At 37.5% G+C, this 17,098-nt stretch overlaps 1 protein-coding gene across 5 annotated transcripts in view; it reads right to left on the minus strand.

Annotated features, from left to right (window-relative positions):
• The window catches only part of CEMIP2 (cell migration inducing hyaluronidase 2), a 79,534-nt gene that overhangs the window by 5,192 nt on the left and 57,244 nt on the right, over positions 1-17,098 (minus strand). For all 5 annotated transcript variants that reach the window (XM_036855788.1, XM_036855789.1, XM_036855785.1 and 2 more), the window contains 6 exons: positions 16,154-16,331; positions 13,738-13,953; positions 10,120-10,328; positions 6,849-7,031; positions 4,376-4,595; positions 1,595-1,693 (listed from right to left, as the gene is read on the minus strand). In XM_036855788.1, the coding sequence (XP_036711683.1) occupies positions 1,595-1,693; positions 4,376-4,595; positions 6,849-7,031; positions 10,120-10,328; positions 13,738-13,953; positions 16,154-16,331 (1,105 nt within the window). The remainder of the gene's footprint in view (positions 1-1,594; positions 1,694-4,375; positions 4,596-6,848; positions 7,032-10,119; positions 10,329-13,737; positions 13,954-16,153; positions 16,332-17,098) is intronic.

The raw sequence follows: 17,098 nt of genomic DNA on the forward strand, positions 1-17,098 counted from the left end.
TGGAGGTAAATGTGACAAAACACAGTCCTCTGTGATCTCTTTTAGGGTCCCAGGCACCCAGTGTGCAGCAATGGAGTCAAACAATGTCTACAGACCCAGAGGAATACCCTACCTGAGACTGTCTGGGCAAAACAATAGCTTCTTTAATTATCTAGTGAGCTAGTAGAGCAGAGAGACTCAGCACCAACTTGCTTCCCTTTGCAACTGACACCCACCAGATTCCACACAAGTAGGCTGGGATGGGTTCTTCATGCAGCTGACTGCATTGAGATGTTGAGCTAACAAACTTCATACCAATAAAATTACATCATGAACATACTACAAAATGAAGAAATGCTAATGTAGGGCAATAGGTATATATACTTGAGAAATCTTTGAGTTACATAGGGATCTTTCACTCTTTCTCTCTTTCTTTCTAATTGTGGTAAGAACACTAACATGAGATCCATCGTCAAACATTTTAAGTGAACAATATATTATTACTGACTACAGGGACAATGTTGTACAGCAGATTTTCAGAGTTTATGCATTTTACTCAACTGAAACTTTATGCCTGTTGATTAATAACTCCCCATTTCACCCTCCCCCCCCCTTAAGTAGCAGTATTTTTAATTCAGGGTTGTTAAAAAGTTCTTAATTCAGAGTTAAGTTCTAGAGATGGATGGATAATGATGATGGTTGCACAACAACATGAATGTATTTCATACCACTGAACTATATACTTAAAAATGGTTAGGATGGTGAATTTTATGTTATGCGTATTTTAACACAATACAAGAGACTGGGAAAGAGAAAAAAGAGTAAGATTTAATTTTGCTCACATATATGTGGATTTGTGAATGTGTTGTCCACCACTTAAAAAAAAACCGAGCTCCTAAGGAGACCACATGAGACTGAGCCCAGACCCTAGCTGGGTATTAGCTGGATGGCTAGATACCTCCTACCCAAAGAGCTGTTTATATAGATGCACTCAGGTCAACTCGATTTTGGACAGGCCACATGCCTAGAGCTGGTTACCTTGCGGGCTAGCTTGGCTCTTAGCCCAAATTCCAGTATTGATATGAGGCTAAGGCTTTTAACTCCCATTAACCTACTTAAAAAAGACAACTAACACTTTGCATCTTCACTTTCTTCATCTGAAAAAAATGGGAACCAGGCAACTTCAAAATAAAATGCCGAGGAAATTTTAAAACCTTCACTTCCCATATTTTAAACAAATAACTGGGGAGCTTCTTTTAAGTTTCAAAATCCAAGGTTAAAATTTCTGCATATTGATTATCTATGACAATTTTTTTAAACCAAAAACGCCTTGTCTCCAACAGAAAAGAAATCTGAATAATTACCTGAATAATTTTAACATTCACCTAAAAGTAATCAATAAACATAATTGACTGAGAAAAAAATTTTAACAAATTTATTTTATTTATTTAAAATGCAAATGTTTAGGAGGTATTTACACCTCTACTGTATTGCTCTCCACTAATAATCAAAATGTGATTATAAACAAGTGAATGTTGCCAGAGATAATTCATGTTACCAGGATAAAATGTAAAACCGAGAAGCTGAGGCAATGTACACACCAGATGGTACTCACAGAAATAACAGACAGGTCTCCACGCTGAGTCTCTGCTTGACTGGGTGACTGGAATTGCACAGGGAGGTAGCTTTTATGAGGATCACTTGTAAACACCACCTAGACAGGGAAGAAGTTCCATATCTATGTCAACTGCATCTTCCTCCAAAAAGATCCTTCAAAATAAACTCAACTATACCAAAGCCAGTGAGTGGGTTTTTGTTTTTATTTTTGTTTTCTCTGAACTTTCTGTACATATTTCATGACCTGGAATTCTATCTTTTGATACAGGCTTTATACGAGAAGTGTATGTTCCTAACTTTCCGGAGCAATCCCAGTTTCAAATCATTGTAATCTTGTTAATAAAATCAGTTCTACAAATGACTACATAAATATGCTTTATATCTAAATCTTTGTAAACATTTCATGCAAAAACAGTCACAAATCTTTTCAAAGGTCCTTTTCAGACCAGTTATCCTGAATTGGGACTCAGTCACTCCAGGACTGAGGAAAGAAGTGTAGATGACAAGGACTACCCTGTTTAAAAACTTTCAGGGGACTGTACATCACCAGGTCTAAATTCCTCCACCAGACCTGCAAAACGTTCCACAAATAGAGCCATGACCCTATTTCCCACTATTCTATCACATTCAACATGCAGGGCAGTTCCCTCACTTTCCCACAAGTGCTTTACCTCCTCTTCTGCTACCCTGCCTTTTCAGACGTTGTTCCCCTCCCAAGAACGCCCTTCCCTTTTTCCTTCTACTCCAAATCACTTCCAGTCTCCAAGTCCCACCACCCACCTCCTCCCTAAAGGCTGTCTTTTCATTCAAAAGCGCTCTTAACTCTTCACACAATTTAGCACTTAAAAGTATATGTCCTGGGGAATTCCCTGGTGGTCCAGTGGTTAGGTCCAGCGTTTTCATTACCATGGCCCAGGTTCAATCCCTGGTCAGGGAACTAAGATCCCGCAGGTCACGCAGCGTGGCCAAACAAACAAAAAAAAAGTGTATGTCCTTATAAATCAATGCCAACAAGAGCAAATAATCATGGCAAGAGCAGATAATCATGATATTAAGCATCCAGAAGCTGGACATTGCTTTGAAGTCTCAGGTCTGAAGTCAAAAAATTCATGTGAATTTTCCTACTTATTCCTAATACACATGTGTTTTTGACATTCAAAACAAAAATTCCCCTCAAATTTCCAAGTAAAAGTGATGTCCCCAGATGCATCAAATAATTCTCAACTGCCAGGTCACTAGTCAATACAGTTTTAAGAAATGAATTCTGATCAATGTTTTAAGCCCAAAGAATAAAGAATGCTAAACGTCAATGCATGGAACCATTTAACAAGATAGGCCCAGAATAGTTCTGAAGATGATTAAATTATTTTATAAATTGTAGTATTTCTTATAATAATTATAAATTATTTGAAGTATTTTCAGTAATGAAGGACTTTCTTAACAAATTCAACTTAAGAATTAGGCTGGAAAATTTACTTCCCCACAAAGACTATCTGAAAATTTCACTTTAACAGTCAAAACATTACATAGGACAGGCAAGGATTCATATAAACTTCTTCATGTACCTGGTTTATTTTTTTGTCTGTTCGTTGGTTGGTTGGTTTAGCTGAATTGGAGAATAGAGGTGGCTCAAGGGTATGAGCAACAAGACTATGACAGGGAGTTGTCATCAGAAAAATACTTATCATATATCACGATAGGAAGCATAAATCCCCCTTCCTTTCCCTGTTCTTACTGCTTCCAATGGACAGAAACAAGAAAAATTAGAAATAAAGAACCTGTGCAATGGAAGAATTTTTGTTTTCTCAAATCACTTATAATGATAAGAAATAAAAATAAAGATTTAGAGGTTTTCTCCATATTAATAGTAAGCATTTCTGTGGCAATAAGGACTTTTTAAAAACTCCTCTAGGCCAGTGAAACTAAAATGTGAACATGTATCAGAATCACCTCCAGGGCTTGTTAAAGCACAGGCTGCTAAGCCCCACCCCTGAAGTTTCTGATACAGTAGAACTGGGTGGGACCCAAGATTTAGAATTTTTCGTAAGTTCCCAGGTGATGCTGATGCTGCTGGCCTGGGGACCACAAGTTGAGAACCATTCTTCTTGACCCATGTTTGTTTATATAAAGGTTAAAGATCAATTAGGGCAATATTAATTCTGTATTTCTTTTTCACCTGGAATTAGTCTAACTTCCTTCGGAAACCCCATGCCTGATTTTAGCTCATACTTTGGATTTACTTTCACTGCCATGTTTTCTCAAGATCTAGAAGGAGACCATCTCATTAAGAATATGTCACAAGAAGCATTTCACTTCTAGCCAAAGTCAGCTTGTACTTTTAATTACAGGTAAACATAATAGCACATGCTTCAAATTAATGGCTTTTCATCTTGAAGGAAACAATTTTCATACGAGTGCCTTTTCTGAAGATAAATTTCACACTTCCAAGAAAACAAATTATTTTTTGATAACACTGACATGCAAACGTAATAGCGATACTGTAATGGAATCACATCTGAGAAAGAAAAGATGACAACCAATAAACCCACAATCATCCAAGGCAAACTGATATATCACAGGGGGAAGGTAGTTTTATTATAAATTTGGACTGGTTTGCTTCTCATGAGCATCACATTCTAGAATGGGCCAAAATTCAGGAGAAACCATGCAATATTTATAAATTGGCAGCACAGATGTTTCAAAAAAAAAAATGTGCTGATTGCACAGAACCTTTTGACTTTTTCTCCTGGACCACAGACCACTTTTATTCCCTGTTTACCTGACGGGTTCCGCAGCCTTGACAGAGTCCCTTGAGCATGGATGGCATTGGCTTGAGTGCTGATGGCTTTCTGTAATACTGGGGATACGCTTTGGCCATGCAGTTACTGATGTCTTTTGAGTCTGTTGCTGCCTGGATCTTGACTCTTTCGCATCCCTGAGATGAACAGTAACTGTGACCATCCCTGTGGCTTTTGGCTTTTAGATACAAAAACAGCAACCTGCACAAGACAGAAACCAGTCCAACGGGTGTTAGATTAACTTTCAAAAACTTACAAAAATTCCTCAAATAAACTCATGGCCAGAAGGGATATTCCTCCAATAAATTAATTTTTTTTTTAAAGAAAAATAAACTACAAAACCAATAAAGTTGTTTCCCTTTCCTTTCTACCCTCTTAGGGTTCTAAGTCAAATGCAATACCACTTTAGAAAATATTTTGATAACCTGATTCAGTAGTTATGGGCAGTATCAAAGTCGATTTCTGGTTTGAATTAGTTCAATAGGTAATTTAGGAGGATGGAATTTGGCTTGGCTCAAAAATTCCTTGGAAAACTTTACACTTGTGTTGAGTTTAGGATTTGGTAAATTAGTGTGGTTTATTCTTTTTTTTTCTTTTGGTTTACAAATTGTTTTGGTTTAAGGCACAAAACTAGAATAATTAAAACAGCAACTGTGAGACTTGTTTGGTTAAGGCCAAGATATGGTCTCAAATCAATTCCTGTGATGTTTACTAAGAGCAGATGGGCCTGGGGTCCTTCTGTCTGTACTTTGGCCAAAATCAAGTGAAATGAACAGTGCTACCCATTCTGAATTCTCCTCCTACTGCCAAGATGAATGGAAAAGCAACTTCCAGGCAGTAGTCCAATGTCTGTCAGCAAACCTAGGCCTTCTAAACCAAAGGAAGTCAAGATTCTAAAAAGGACTTGATCAAATGCGATTGATTACTGGAGTTCAAGAGTTCACATTTTAACATGAGGTCATTGAACAACACAAAGTTGTGATGAGGTGAAAATCAGCCACTGTTCCAACATCCAGTAATTTTAACATATATATGAGGAATGACAGGGACTTGATTAGGCATGGGACTTTTGATATATAATTTAAATCATCAAAATGAATAGAATTAAAAAAGAATTTGAACCTCAAAAGCTGAAGGACTCCAGAAATATCCAGATGAAGAAATACTTCCCATCTTTTTACATATCAATCATTAATTCGTGATCACCAGACTGTCCTTACAAATTTGGGTGTTCCATTTATTTTTGTGGAAAATCAACTGAGAATGTGGCAGTTCTATCATCTATAGAAAAAAAGCCCAACTAGGTTGTTGAAGTTGAAATCAGAGATAATGATGATAAAAAAAAAGATTTAAGCTGATAACACTGGCTGCTGCACCAGCCCTGAAGGGCAAATGAGTTGCATCTTATTCAAAGGCTAACAAGACACTTGACTGAACCCTAACCTCATTCCCCCACAGTCAATCTTGCCACCCTTCTCTCCAGTAGGAAATTTTGTCTTTCCCCAAACGTGCCATGCCATGTTCTTCATGCCTCCATGCATTTATCCACACTGTCCTTGGAACACCGTCCTCGTCTCCTCCTAGTCACTCCTCAAGAGTCAGCCCCAGTGTTATCTTCTTGGGTTGTCACTGGCCACCCAAGGCTGAACCTCTGGGTTATCTCAAAAGGCACACTATAGGACTTGCAGCATTTAAACCTTTCGCCCTCTGATTACTTGCTTTACATGCCCACATCCTTCAATGGACAGTGAATTTGCAGAAGAAATGTGCCTTATTTACATTAGTATCTTTATAGTACCTAGACAATGGCATAGAGTAGAAATGCCAGCTTAAGGGATGGATATTGAAGGAGCATGCTACTTTCTGGAAGAGTACAGGAGAGAGAGCCTACCATAACCCAAAGGCTGAGAGACTGTAACTGGATAAAAGCAGACAAAGCCAACAGGACCCCAGCTGAACAGGATTAGAACTAAAAAGTGGAAAGATGCAGCCTAGAGAAAGTTGAAAGCAAATATGCCATGGTTACACAGTGATTTTTTTAAAACCCAAGGTCAACTTGAGAGATAGTCTTAAAGGAAGAGAAAAATGAGCTTTCACTAAAATATGAACTATATCATATGGAAATAATCATCTTTAGAGTCGTTATGGAAAACATTATTTTAATTTTCAATTGGGCCTACTGGTTCTTTATTGACAAGGATAATTTCTCTTTCTAAATCGCCTTAATAGGTAAACAGCAAACATCTCACTCGATTCCTACTGCCAACTGTAATTACGAGTCATTCTAGTTCTCTTCTAAACCTCTAATGGTGATGAGCAGAGAATTACCCACATCAGCTGCTTTTCTAAGCAGCCGTCACATCACAATCTATTCTTAGTTATACTGAAGAACTAGTAATTTCACCACTAAAGAAAAACAGCAATAATTCTCATTCACTGGTTGCCCCGAATTACCCTGTGCTGGAGTCAAAATAGAATTTCCTCTCAGACTGTTTCCTCTGCAATTCCTCCAGCGAATGCAAGGGCTCATACTCTTCCATTTTGGATAATGAGCCATTATGCCGCTGTAGAAAGCCAAAGGTAACCTGAAAACTTGTGTTTGACGGATAGCAGAGCCCAACTCGAATCCAGTCATTCCTATAAAGGAGAGACAATAAAAACATGAATTCACATTTGAGCCAGTACATTTTGAGTATTACAGTATATATAAATTTTAGCCATGGTCTTCTCCTCCTTAAATTTCTGCTGTGTATGGAGCCACTAACAATGAAAGTCCTGAATCCTAACACACTAATGAATCATCGACTTTTACATGTTACCCAAATTTCTCTCCTCAATATATGTACAACAATGATATGGCTTATAAAAAATTCTTGGTTTCAACAGGACTTCAGGGAATGTGAATAGAAGCTGGATAAAATGTACTTAGATACTGCAAGCAGATAATAAAATTGAGACAGTTGGGTATGGGTATACTAAAATGGAAGAAACACTAATAGCTTGATAGTGGAAGTGTACACTGGTAAAGTCTTTCCAAAGAATTTTTTTATTCATAAATATATTTTTATCTTTTATAATTACATTAGGATAAATTCTTAGTGGTAAATTTGTTAGAGATAAACGTATATGCATTTTTAAAGTCTTTGATGAATATTACCAAATTGCCATAGTGTTTTTTCTTACCTAATGTCCTAAGATATAAAATTAATACTTTTTGAAAACCATTAAGAATATTTTCCCCTTTTTTATCATTTCTTTTTTTGGCATTCTTTAAGTTGTGGCAAAATATACATGTGGTAACATATAAAATTTACCATTTTAGACCTTTTTTCACTCTACGGTTTAGTGACATTAAGTACATTCACAAGGTTGTACAACCATCACCACTATCCATTTCCAGAACTTTTTAATCATCCAAAACAATTTTAAAACAATATGTAACAATGCCTTAAAATTGTTCACACAGATTTCATCCAGTAATCCCACTAAGAAATTAGAAATACAGACCAAAAATGTATAAGAAAAGATGTTCTATCCAGTATCATTTGTAATACCAAAAGGGGGAGAGGGGCAGGAGAAAAACAATCTAAATGTTCATAGGGGAATGGAGTAGTTAAATAAATTTTGGCATATTTATATGCTCAGAGAACACTTGAGTGTGAAGAGACACGAGAACCCTATAAATGTTTATAATGCCTCAATTTGATTAGAAGAATTATAGGTTATTGCAATTTTTAAATGTTTTTCTGTATTTCCTTATTTTGTTTAATGAATAAGTACAGCTTTTATAACTTTTAAACTGTTATTTTCCAAAGTGCCACTATGACAAAATCCATGACCTCTCTATAATTATATTAAATTTGGAAAAAAAATTATCCATCTCCTCCTCTTGCCTCTGCCCATGATGTAACTTTTACAAACTTTTAGATAATTAAACAAGGAAAGTTGGACTGAATTTCAAGCCCAAATGGAGTTTTGAAACTTCTGGGCTCATCCTTTTTTTCACTTTAAAATCTTTTTACTTTCTTAGTATTTATTCAAAAGTTATGCCTTGTATGTGCAGAACCCTGCATACCATTTGATTATAATACCTCACCTCAGATTCATAACCTGCCAGATACAACTTTTTGGATTGCGGATCACTCTTCCACATATCTCCTCCACCCTCTCTGACAATCGTTTGTTCCTTCATTGACTTCTAGGCAGCTCACTGATGGGGGTGACAATATCAGATTGGCTTTTAGAACCCGCACCCTGGACACAATGTGGACCAAGGATTGAAGGTGGAGGGAGGTGGGGAGACCGAGTAGGAGGCTGCTGCAGGGATCCAGGCAAGAGAGGATAATGACCTAAACTCAGTCACAAGCAGTGATAGTGGAAAGAAGTGGAGAGATTTGAAAACATTAATTAAGCAGACAGGATCAACAGGGCTTGGCCACTGATAGGATGAAGAAATGAGAGAAAAGAAAGAGGCAAGGATGAGTCCTGAGATTTTTTTGGCTTGGTTGACTCAGTAAGTGAAGGTGCAATTGTCCAGCCAGGGCATAGAGAAGCAGTAGCCAGTGTTACAGGAAAATAGTAATGGTTCAGTTTAGAGCATGTGCCAGAGGCCTATCATCTCAGAATAAGAGCATCTACCATGATGTTCAGCCATCCTTAGAGGGGAATTCCTACATGTTCTATGTCTATCTCTGTTCATTCCAATTGGGTATTTTAAGAGAGTTCTGACGAGCCAACCTTTATGACCAGTCACGTGAACAAACCAATTTTTCAGGTAGATATCTGAGCAGTTTCATGGAGTCCCATGGGTTAACCATCACACATCTAGATAGTCCCAGCTCTTGTTTCTAGTCTCATCTTCTGTCACTTCCCCGACCTACCCTCCCATCACACTCAATCCATCAGTTCCTGAGCAGAACTAGCCCTTTCCCAACTCTTGCTGCTTTTGTAACAAAACTGATCACTTGCTATCACTTCTCAGTGCAGCCTGGCCCAACTCCCTTAGGCAGAATAATTGCTCTTATATTTTGTCCTTTAAAAAACAGTACTGGTTTATTTACTTAAATTTTGTTCCACCTGTATACTGTGAGCTCCTGAAGGGCAAGTACTTCTCTCAGTCATCTTTATATCAACTGGCACACAGTAAACGCTTAAATAAATTAATGTAAAAATAGAGCTCTTGATTGAAAGTAATATTATTAGAGCAGACAACTGAGAAATCAAGAAGGGATAGAAAGATGCTTTCACATTCTGGCAGGGATGGCAAATACCTGGCATTATCCATGCCACAGTTCTTCCACTTATTGCCCACTGCTGACATGACTAATCAGTCATACTACTCTCTTCTGTCAAATCTAAACTTGGCCTCAAAACTCTTTTTACTTTCTAGGTAACCAAGTGCTCAGCTGGAACACCAGATAAAATTTATTCCCATCCCAGCTACGGAGAATTAAAGTATTCAGCAGGCGGTATTAAAACCTACCGATAAATGGCTTTCTGCCTACAATTCCTTGACCATAGAGAAAAAGACATGCTTTTAATAGGACAGAATTCAATTTATACAATCTCTTAATTCCATTAATATAACATATATAGCCTCCCCACAGGAGGAACAAAGTACATAAAGTTGGAGTTCTTTACTTGCTACAAAGGAGATAGGTTATTGTTTTTCTCCGCTAAATTACTAGTTGCCCAAGTATTTGAAATAACAGTAATAGAAGCATACTTGTTGAAGTTTATGAGGTATAGAAAAGCAGTCTTCGGTGCTGGCCCATTCCAATGGATGGTGTAGCCCTTCTCCAGCATGATCACAGGCTGGTACTGCGGAAAGGTTGCCTTCTGGTTAATTCCCCGGAGCACCATAGGGTAGGCTGGATACTCATCTCGTGTGATGGTCATAGTCAGATTCTGAGTGCTCCATGTCTGCACATAGACCTTCAAAAAATAATTAAGGATCATTATTAATAAATAAATAATGAAAATTTAAGTAGCTAAAGAAAACATAATCTAGCACAAAGTCAAATGTCTCTACTTTCAAAAGAGAGATTCTATGATCCGTGCCAGACTAACTGAGTAGTAGCCAACTTCATCCTAAGCTCCACTTACAATGAAGCATGCTTAAACTGAAATAGTAAAAACAGACCATGTGTTCTGCTAGCCAAGATCTTCATCATCTCTTCCACAACAGGCCAGCTTATTTGTTAGAATATAAAACCTTTGTGGTTTACATAGCTTGTCAAAGAAATCCCTCAATCTGAAGTACACACATACAAAAAATTAGTAAATTAATGTGAAAACTGATACCCTCTAGTCAAATCTGAAAGACTTTCCTCTGAAATAAGAGATGGAAATTTAAAATATCTCAGAGCTTTGGCTTTCTATTTTCCATGACCTACATCAGCCCAAGAAGTCATTTTCCACCCATTAAAAAAAAAGTTATAAAGAGTTCTGCAAAAACTGGAAAAACATATTAAACTGAGGCAAACCTGAAAGCCCTGAACTTATTCCAGTGGCATTTGAGCCCCAAACTGTGCCAAAACAAAATCTTCCCCAAATGCATCCTCCAAAGAACAAACCTCAGAACAATTTCCTAAAACAAATCAGTATCCTGTAACAGAATTCCCCAGAAGTATTAAAACATTTGCAGAATGTTGCATTTAATCCACGCTACTTCTCTCTGTTTTCTCTTTCTCTGATTTCTGCAGTTTTATCCATATCGATTCCTCAATTATAAATTCTTTGAGCCAGAAAGTCTTCTTAACTCTCATTCATGTTTGACTACAGTACTCTTCTCTACTGACACCACTTAAAGATTAAAATAGAGATAGGAAATATATATTTTGAGACTACATTTAAATATATATGTTTAATATATTATATTTATTTATTCTGTATTTAAATGTTTATATTTGATCTATATTTCATTATATAATAGGTTAAAATATAATAGAATACACCCCCGCCAAACACACACATATATATATCCTGCCTTCTTCCAAATCCAAGAAGGATTTGCGGTGGCACATTCTCCTTATGTTACCACCTTTCTTCCCGAGCACCTTTACCCTTGGGTCAGCAAAGAGCAGACATCCCATTAAAATATATTTACAAATAGCTAAAGAATGATTATTCTATCTTGAGATTCAGTTGCTTCTATCTTTTGCTAAAAAAATACAGTATTATACATCATCCAAGAAAACAAATGGCTACATATCTGGGCTCCCAGCCCAAATTCCAAATTCTCAGGAGAATATTTCTGTCCTACCATTCCCAGAGCCCCCTGGGCAGTATTAGACACTTTTTTCTTTCTTCATCTTCAAATATAAATAGAATTACTACTTTGCTTTTTAAGATAGAAGTTATCAGGTTCACATTCTCAAATACCTTAGAAAATCCAAAGACTATACAGAGACATTTATAATAAAATATAAAGTTTTCATGAGTGAGCACATACCACTTTAAGACAGACAAATACATGTACCTTGGAATACACATGGCTACCAATTTAACTAAAACTGTAGCTACTAAAGAATTAAAAGCTTTTTATCTTTGTTTTATTTTAATTCTAGAATTTCTATATCTTCTTAGGCATTAATGAGTCAACTTAATTTTAGAGGGCAATTCTGGTTAAGAATAAAACGAATGGAAGAAGAAATCACATTTTCAACCACATTCTTTTCTTCTTTATTTTACTATAATTATTTCTCCATCCTTTCCTTGTCCTTCCCAGAACTTAGGCAAGTATGACTCCTCTTGCTCCCATGGGGATGAGAAATCACACAACAAAGAAGCTAATACTCCATTAAAATAAACCAGAAAAAGCTCTCTAATCTTTACCCCTCTTAAGCCCTTTGTCTTGTCTATAAATGAGAATCTTTTTAAAGTTTTTTTTTTTAAATTTAAGAATCATAGCATTCTTTAACAGTCATGATTCAAAGTCTGAAGAGTAATAAAGAATTCTGCTCCAAGAAGCTCCCACTATAGAAAGCTTAGATGGTAGAAACCACATACAACTCAGGGGGCTCAAGAAGTTGAAAAGCAGGAGCCACAAACACACCCTTGATGGGCAAAGTAGCCAGAGCTCAGTGGAGGGGCTCCGTCACAGAACTGGTCCTTCCCCAGGAAGAACCTACCCTGCAAATAAGAGCACTCAGCAGCACATTAACAAGGGAGGCTTCTTTCCTGCCTTTCAGGCTATCAGAGCCCAGTCTGCCTTGGAAGATACTTTGCTCTTCCTCTAATTCTCCTCTCCATGCTCCCATTATCGTTTTCCTCTATTATTTCTCTTAACATCTATTATTAAATATGACCATGTAATTGTCTAAAATATGGAAATAAAATTCTGCTCTCTTCAAAATTCTGGGCAACTGATACCTCCATTCTGCAATCTTTCATCCATCAAATACCACTATTAAAATCATCTTTGCAACTTAGAGCCCTGCTCTTCAAATAATACTAATTGCAGCAAGCACTTCACTATGTGCTAGGCCACGGGTGAAATGCTTTACCAATACTCGCGCATTCTATCCTCACAACAGCCATATACGAGAGGATCTAATATTATCCTCACTGAGCAGAGGCACAGAGCAGTTAATTAACCTACCCATCTCATATTTAAGGAAATAACAAAGCCAGAATTCAAACCCATGCAACCTGGTTCCGGCATCTGTGCTCTTAACATACTACCTCCCTAATTATTCCATCCTCTTATACTGGGCATCCAGTTAATAAATGCACACTGCTTAATGTTTTCAAAGAAGTGTTTCCCAATCTATATCATCCCCTTCATATTTTCATAGACATTATATCATAATGTAATTTGCAGAATTTCCTTGGATTCCTTCCTTGTCCACTCATTCCAATTCCTAGCTCTGTTTCTGAGAACATCTCACTTTCCGTGTGACCTACTGATATTCTGCCTCACAAGTCAGAGTCCCTAATTTAGAGATAAAAATAGAGATAATAACCCTGAAAGTGAAGAGTGAAACGCCCTCTCAGGGGACACAGCTGTAGCACAGCAAAAAAACCTGGCCTAGGAACTCAGGAAATATGGGTTCTCACCCCAACTACATCCCAACCATATTTAACCAAGGGCAAGTTATCTTACTTCTCTTGGGCTCACTTTTTCACTTTTAAATTGGTTTGGAGTGGGGGAACTTTAAATAAAATTCTGTGAGTCTATGATTCCTAATGAATTTTTTTCTTTTTTTTTCCCTAAAAAAAAAAAAAACACCCATGCTTTGGAAAGTATCAATCATCCCAAAGAGCTGAAGAGTACTCCTCACAGAAGCAGTGTTGTCAGGAGCTGGTAAGGAATCAGGCATCACAATGCGTTCTGGCCTACCTGGGCATAGTTCCCACTGCACACCACTGCATTCCATTTGGTAACATTTACACAGCTTGGATGGCGGATCAGGTAGTTGTCAATTCTTCCCACGTAAGCATCCTTGTATCCTGTCACAGAGCCATCAATGTCATGGAATATGGAGTTCTTATCACCGTCTAGCTCACAGTCTTCAAACCAGGGACCAGGCTTTCCAAAGAAGACATTGAGAGACACCTGAAAGCAATGAAAAACAAGGACATCATAAAATGAGGGCTCCTGCCATGTTAGCCAGCATTCCCTGCAAGGACCCAACTTCATATCCATTACAATTACTTTAAGGTTAAAGCAGTTCTGAGTCACAGCATAGCTGTCAACCAACATTTTTGATTAATTATGACATGCACGGGGAAAAAAATTTCCCAAAGCCTTGTAGAGTTCAAGCAGCAAGCGTTCAACTTCATCTTTGGTATTTTCCCTTATTTCAACTTAAAAACTATTACCTGTTCCCCAGATAAAACTAATCCATGGTAAGAGAAACTAGAATAGTTGTGGGAAGGGGAACTATGCAGTCATATGTATTTGTTAAAACTTATGAACTTTATACTTAAGATCTCTGCGTTTCCCTGTAAGCAAACCATACCTCAATTAAATAAAAATCTATTATAAGTTCTATCTCCTGAGCTAATCATTTTATTTCACTCCAAATGCTTTAGTTAGCTTGTTAATGACCCCTCCCACCAAAAAATAAGTACAGTTCCAAACTAAAACACGATCTAAGTGTTGCCTTGGTATGGTTGCATGACCACTGGACTCACTACAACTTGTTGAAAAGTGTGTGTTATCTTCTCTCTCCTCGACATAGACCAAGTCCAGCTCAGTAATTTTCATGTCGGGTAATGTTAATTCAATGCCCTTATCGAACACATAGTACACAGCTGCAAAGCAGGCTGCAGGTTACATGCTTTATAATCTTTAGCTGCTTCTTATTAGTGGTAAGTTACTAATGTTATTCAAGCCATGCAGATACACCTCTACAATGCTTTTATCGGGAAGTTTTAAAATCAGCTGAACATCTAAATGATAAGCGGCTCAATGGAAAATCAGTGATGTGTGGGACAAGTGGCTCTAAATTCTTAGTTCTAGGCTCTTTTCTCTTTTTCCTTATACCTCCTATGGTTAATCTAAAAGAAGTCTAGGGCATATTGTCCACCTTTTTAGGAATAACAAATATGACAGACCATTCCCTTTATGAATGGTTTCAGAGCATTGCCACCTTAGAGAATTCCAGGCTGATGAAACACCAAACTTAAACAGCATGGATTCTCTTAGGCTGTCAGAACTCTAGAACTCTGCAACAAACGAAACATCTAAAAACTGTTTTTTCAGTATGACCATGTCAGTGATCACCAAACTCTGTGCATGGGGACAGCCATGTGGGCACTAAGCGAACATCTAACCTCTACACTGGAGAGGTAATCCAAGACCCACCCTATTTATTTACATGGGACCCTATCCACAGTGTAGCTCTTCCTCTTCCCCTGGAGTTATGTGGCCTAGAAGAGAACCAGTCAACCAAGCTGACAGCCCAGTTTGCACGTGTGCCTCTGTTCCATGCCTCAGCTATTCACGAAAACCAGATATAGACTTTGGTAAACTATCTTAAGTTCTCTTTAAACTGGGCAACCACAGAGTTTGCCCGTGGACGTGAATGAGAGAACTATGAGCCACTTTCCAATTGTGGCTGCCTGTGGGAGCAGAAAGCAATACGGTCTGAGACTCAATCTCTACACCACTGTCATCTTAGAAGTGGAAAGATGGGGAGAGGCCGGGAGTATATAATCAGATTGTCCTGTGTATTAACGGTTAAGAGGGTACTGACGAAACTACTAAGAAAACTATTTCTGTGGCCTGCAGCATTGTAAACAATTATTTCTAAGTCTTCTTTGCAATCTTTATAAAAACCTTCCAATAGTTCACATAAGAAATAACCTAATTTGTTTCATATCACCCCACTATTCCTCTTCTTTCCCAATCTTTTATCCTCTAGTTCCCCAGAAGAATAGACCCCAGAAAAGTAAAATACCAGGTAAAACCCAAATCTCTTCATGATTATACTATATTTCACCAAATTATATGTCCTCTTGTTCCTATGAAATTCTACAATTCCCATCCCCGTGTCATCACTTTAAGTCATTTTCCCTTTGAAGATACCACCAGAATATCAGAAATACCCCAGGTCACATGGCACTTCTGTTCTCACCTTGAACTCAGCAGGACAGAGTACATAGAATTAGGAGTTGCTCTTGCATAGATTTCTCCTCCCAATCGTAAAAACTCAGTACGAACCCTTCGTTTGTGTTTTCGTCTTTGGAAATGTGCCATCCCTCCTCTTCCCACCATACTCACTGTGTAGGAACCATAAGAACATACTTACATGTGGACCAAACTTCACAAGGGAGATGTTATTCCTGGGGGTTATCTGCCAAGAATTCTTCATGAGGAAGCCAATAGCACTGGTATGCCTATCTGGAGTTGGCACATATTGTTTGAAAGTGCACCTGGTGACATGAATGGGCCCATCATAGATCTGAAAGCCTCTAATTGGAAATGTCCTGTTGAAATACAAGATTTTGTTTAATGCATATGGGCCCGTCCCTTTAACAGCACTTCACTTGTGTACTTGTTTTATAAATACTGTTGAATATCCCATATACACTAAGCACAATTCTAGGATACAGTGGTAACCAAGCAAGATCTCCAATCAAATGAAACCTACACTGCAGTGAGAAAGGCAAACAGAAAAACAATGGACAATTTCAGATAATAAGTGCTTAAAGAAAGTAAAGACATAGTAATACAATAGACTGGGTAGAAGAGAGATGCTATTTTGGATAGAATGGAGGCTTGTCTTAAAAGGTGACTTGGCTTCCTTGAATCAACTCAGTTAAGATCTTTTCTTTGATAACTCATATACTTTAGCTTTAGTTCCAAAATCTCTAGCATGAGAACAAAAGACAAATCTGTGCTTAACAGAGAGAACCTTCTTTCAAGCCACTAAATGATAGTAATAAGGAGAAATGATATGCTTAAAAGTACAAAACTGTAAGTCTGCAAGGCTTACTATGTCAAAGGGGATGGCTAGATTGAGAAATTTGTTTTATTCATTTTACTCCTTTCTGTTCCAACACAAACTCCTTAACCTACTAATCATATATTATTAACCATAATTAATGTACAAAACCCATAATATTCTGGATCCCTTAGGTTTTTCCCCTATCACGTTCTTAATGGCATTGCAGAGGACCTCTATAGCAACTAATTAGTTTACAACTTGGTGGTGTTTTACAATAAAAACATAGATGCTAGCAAGCAAATCAAA

This window comes from Balaenoptera musculus, chromosome 6, assembly GCF_009873245.2.
Source record: "Balaenoptera musculus isolate JJ_BM4_2016_0621 chromosome 6, mBalMus1.pri.v3, whole genome shotgun sequence".
NCBI classification, from domain to species: Eukaryota; Metazoa; Chordata; class Mammalia; order Artiodactyla; family Balaenopteridae; genus Balaenoptera; species Balaenoptera musculus.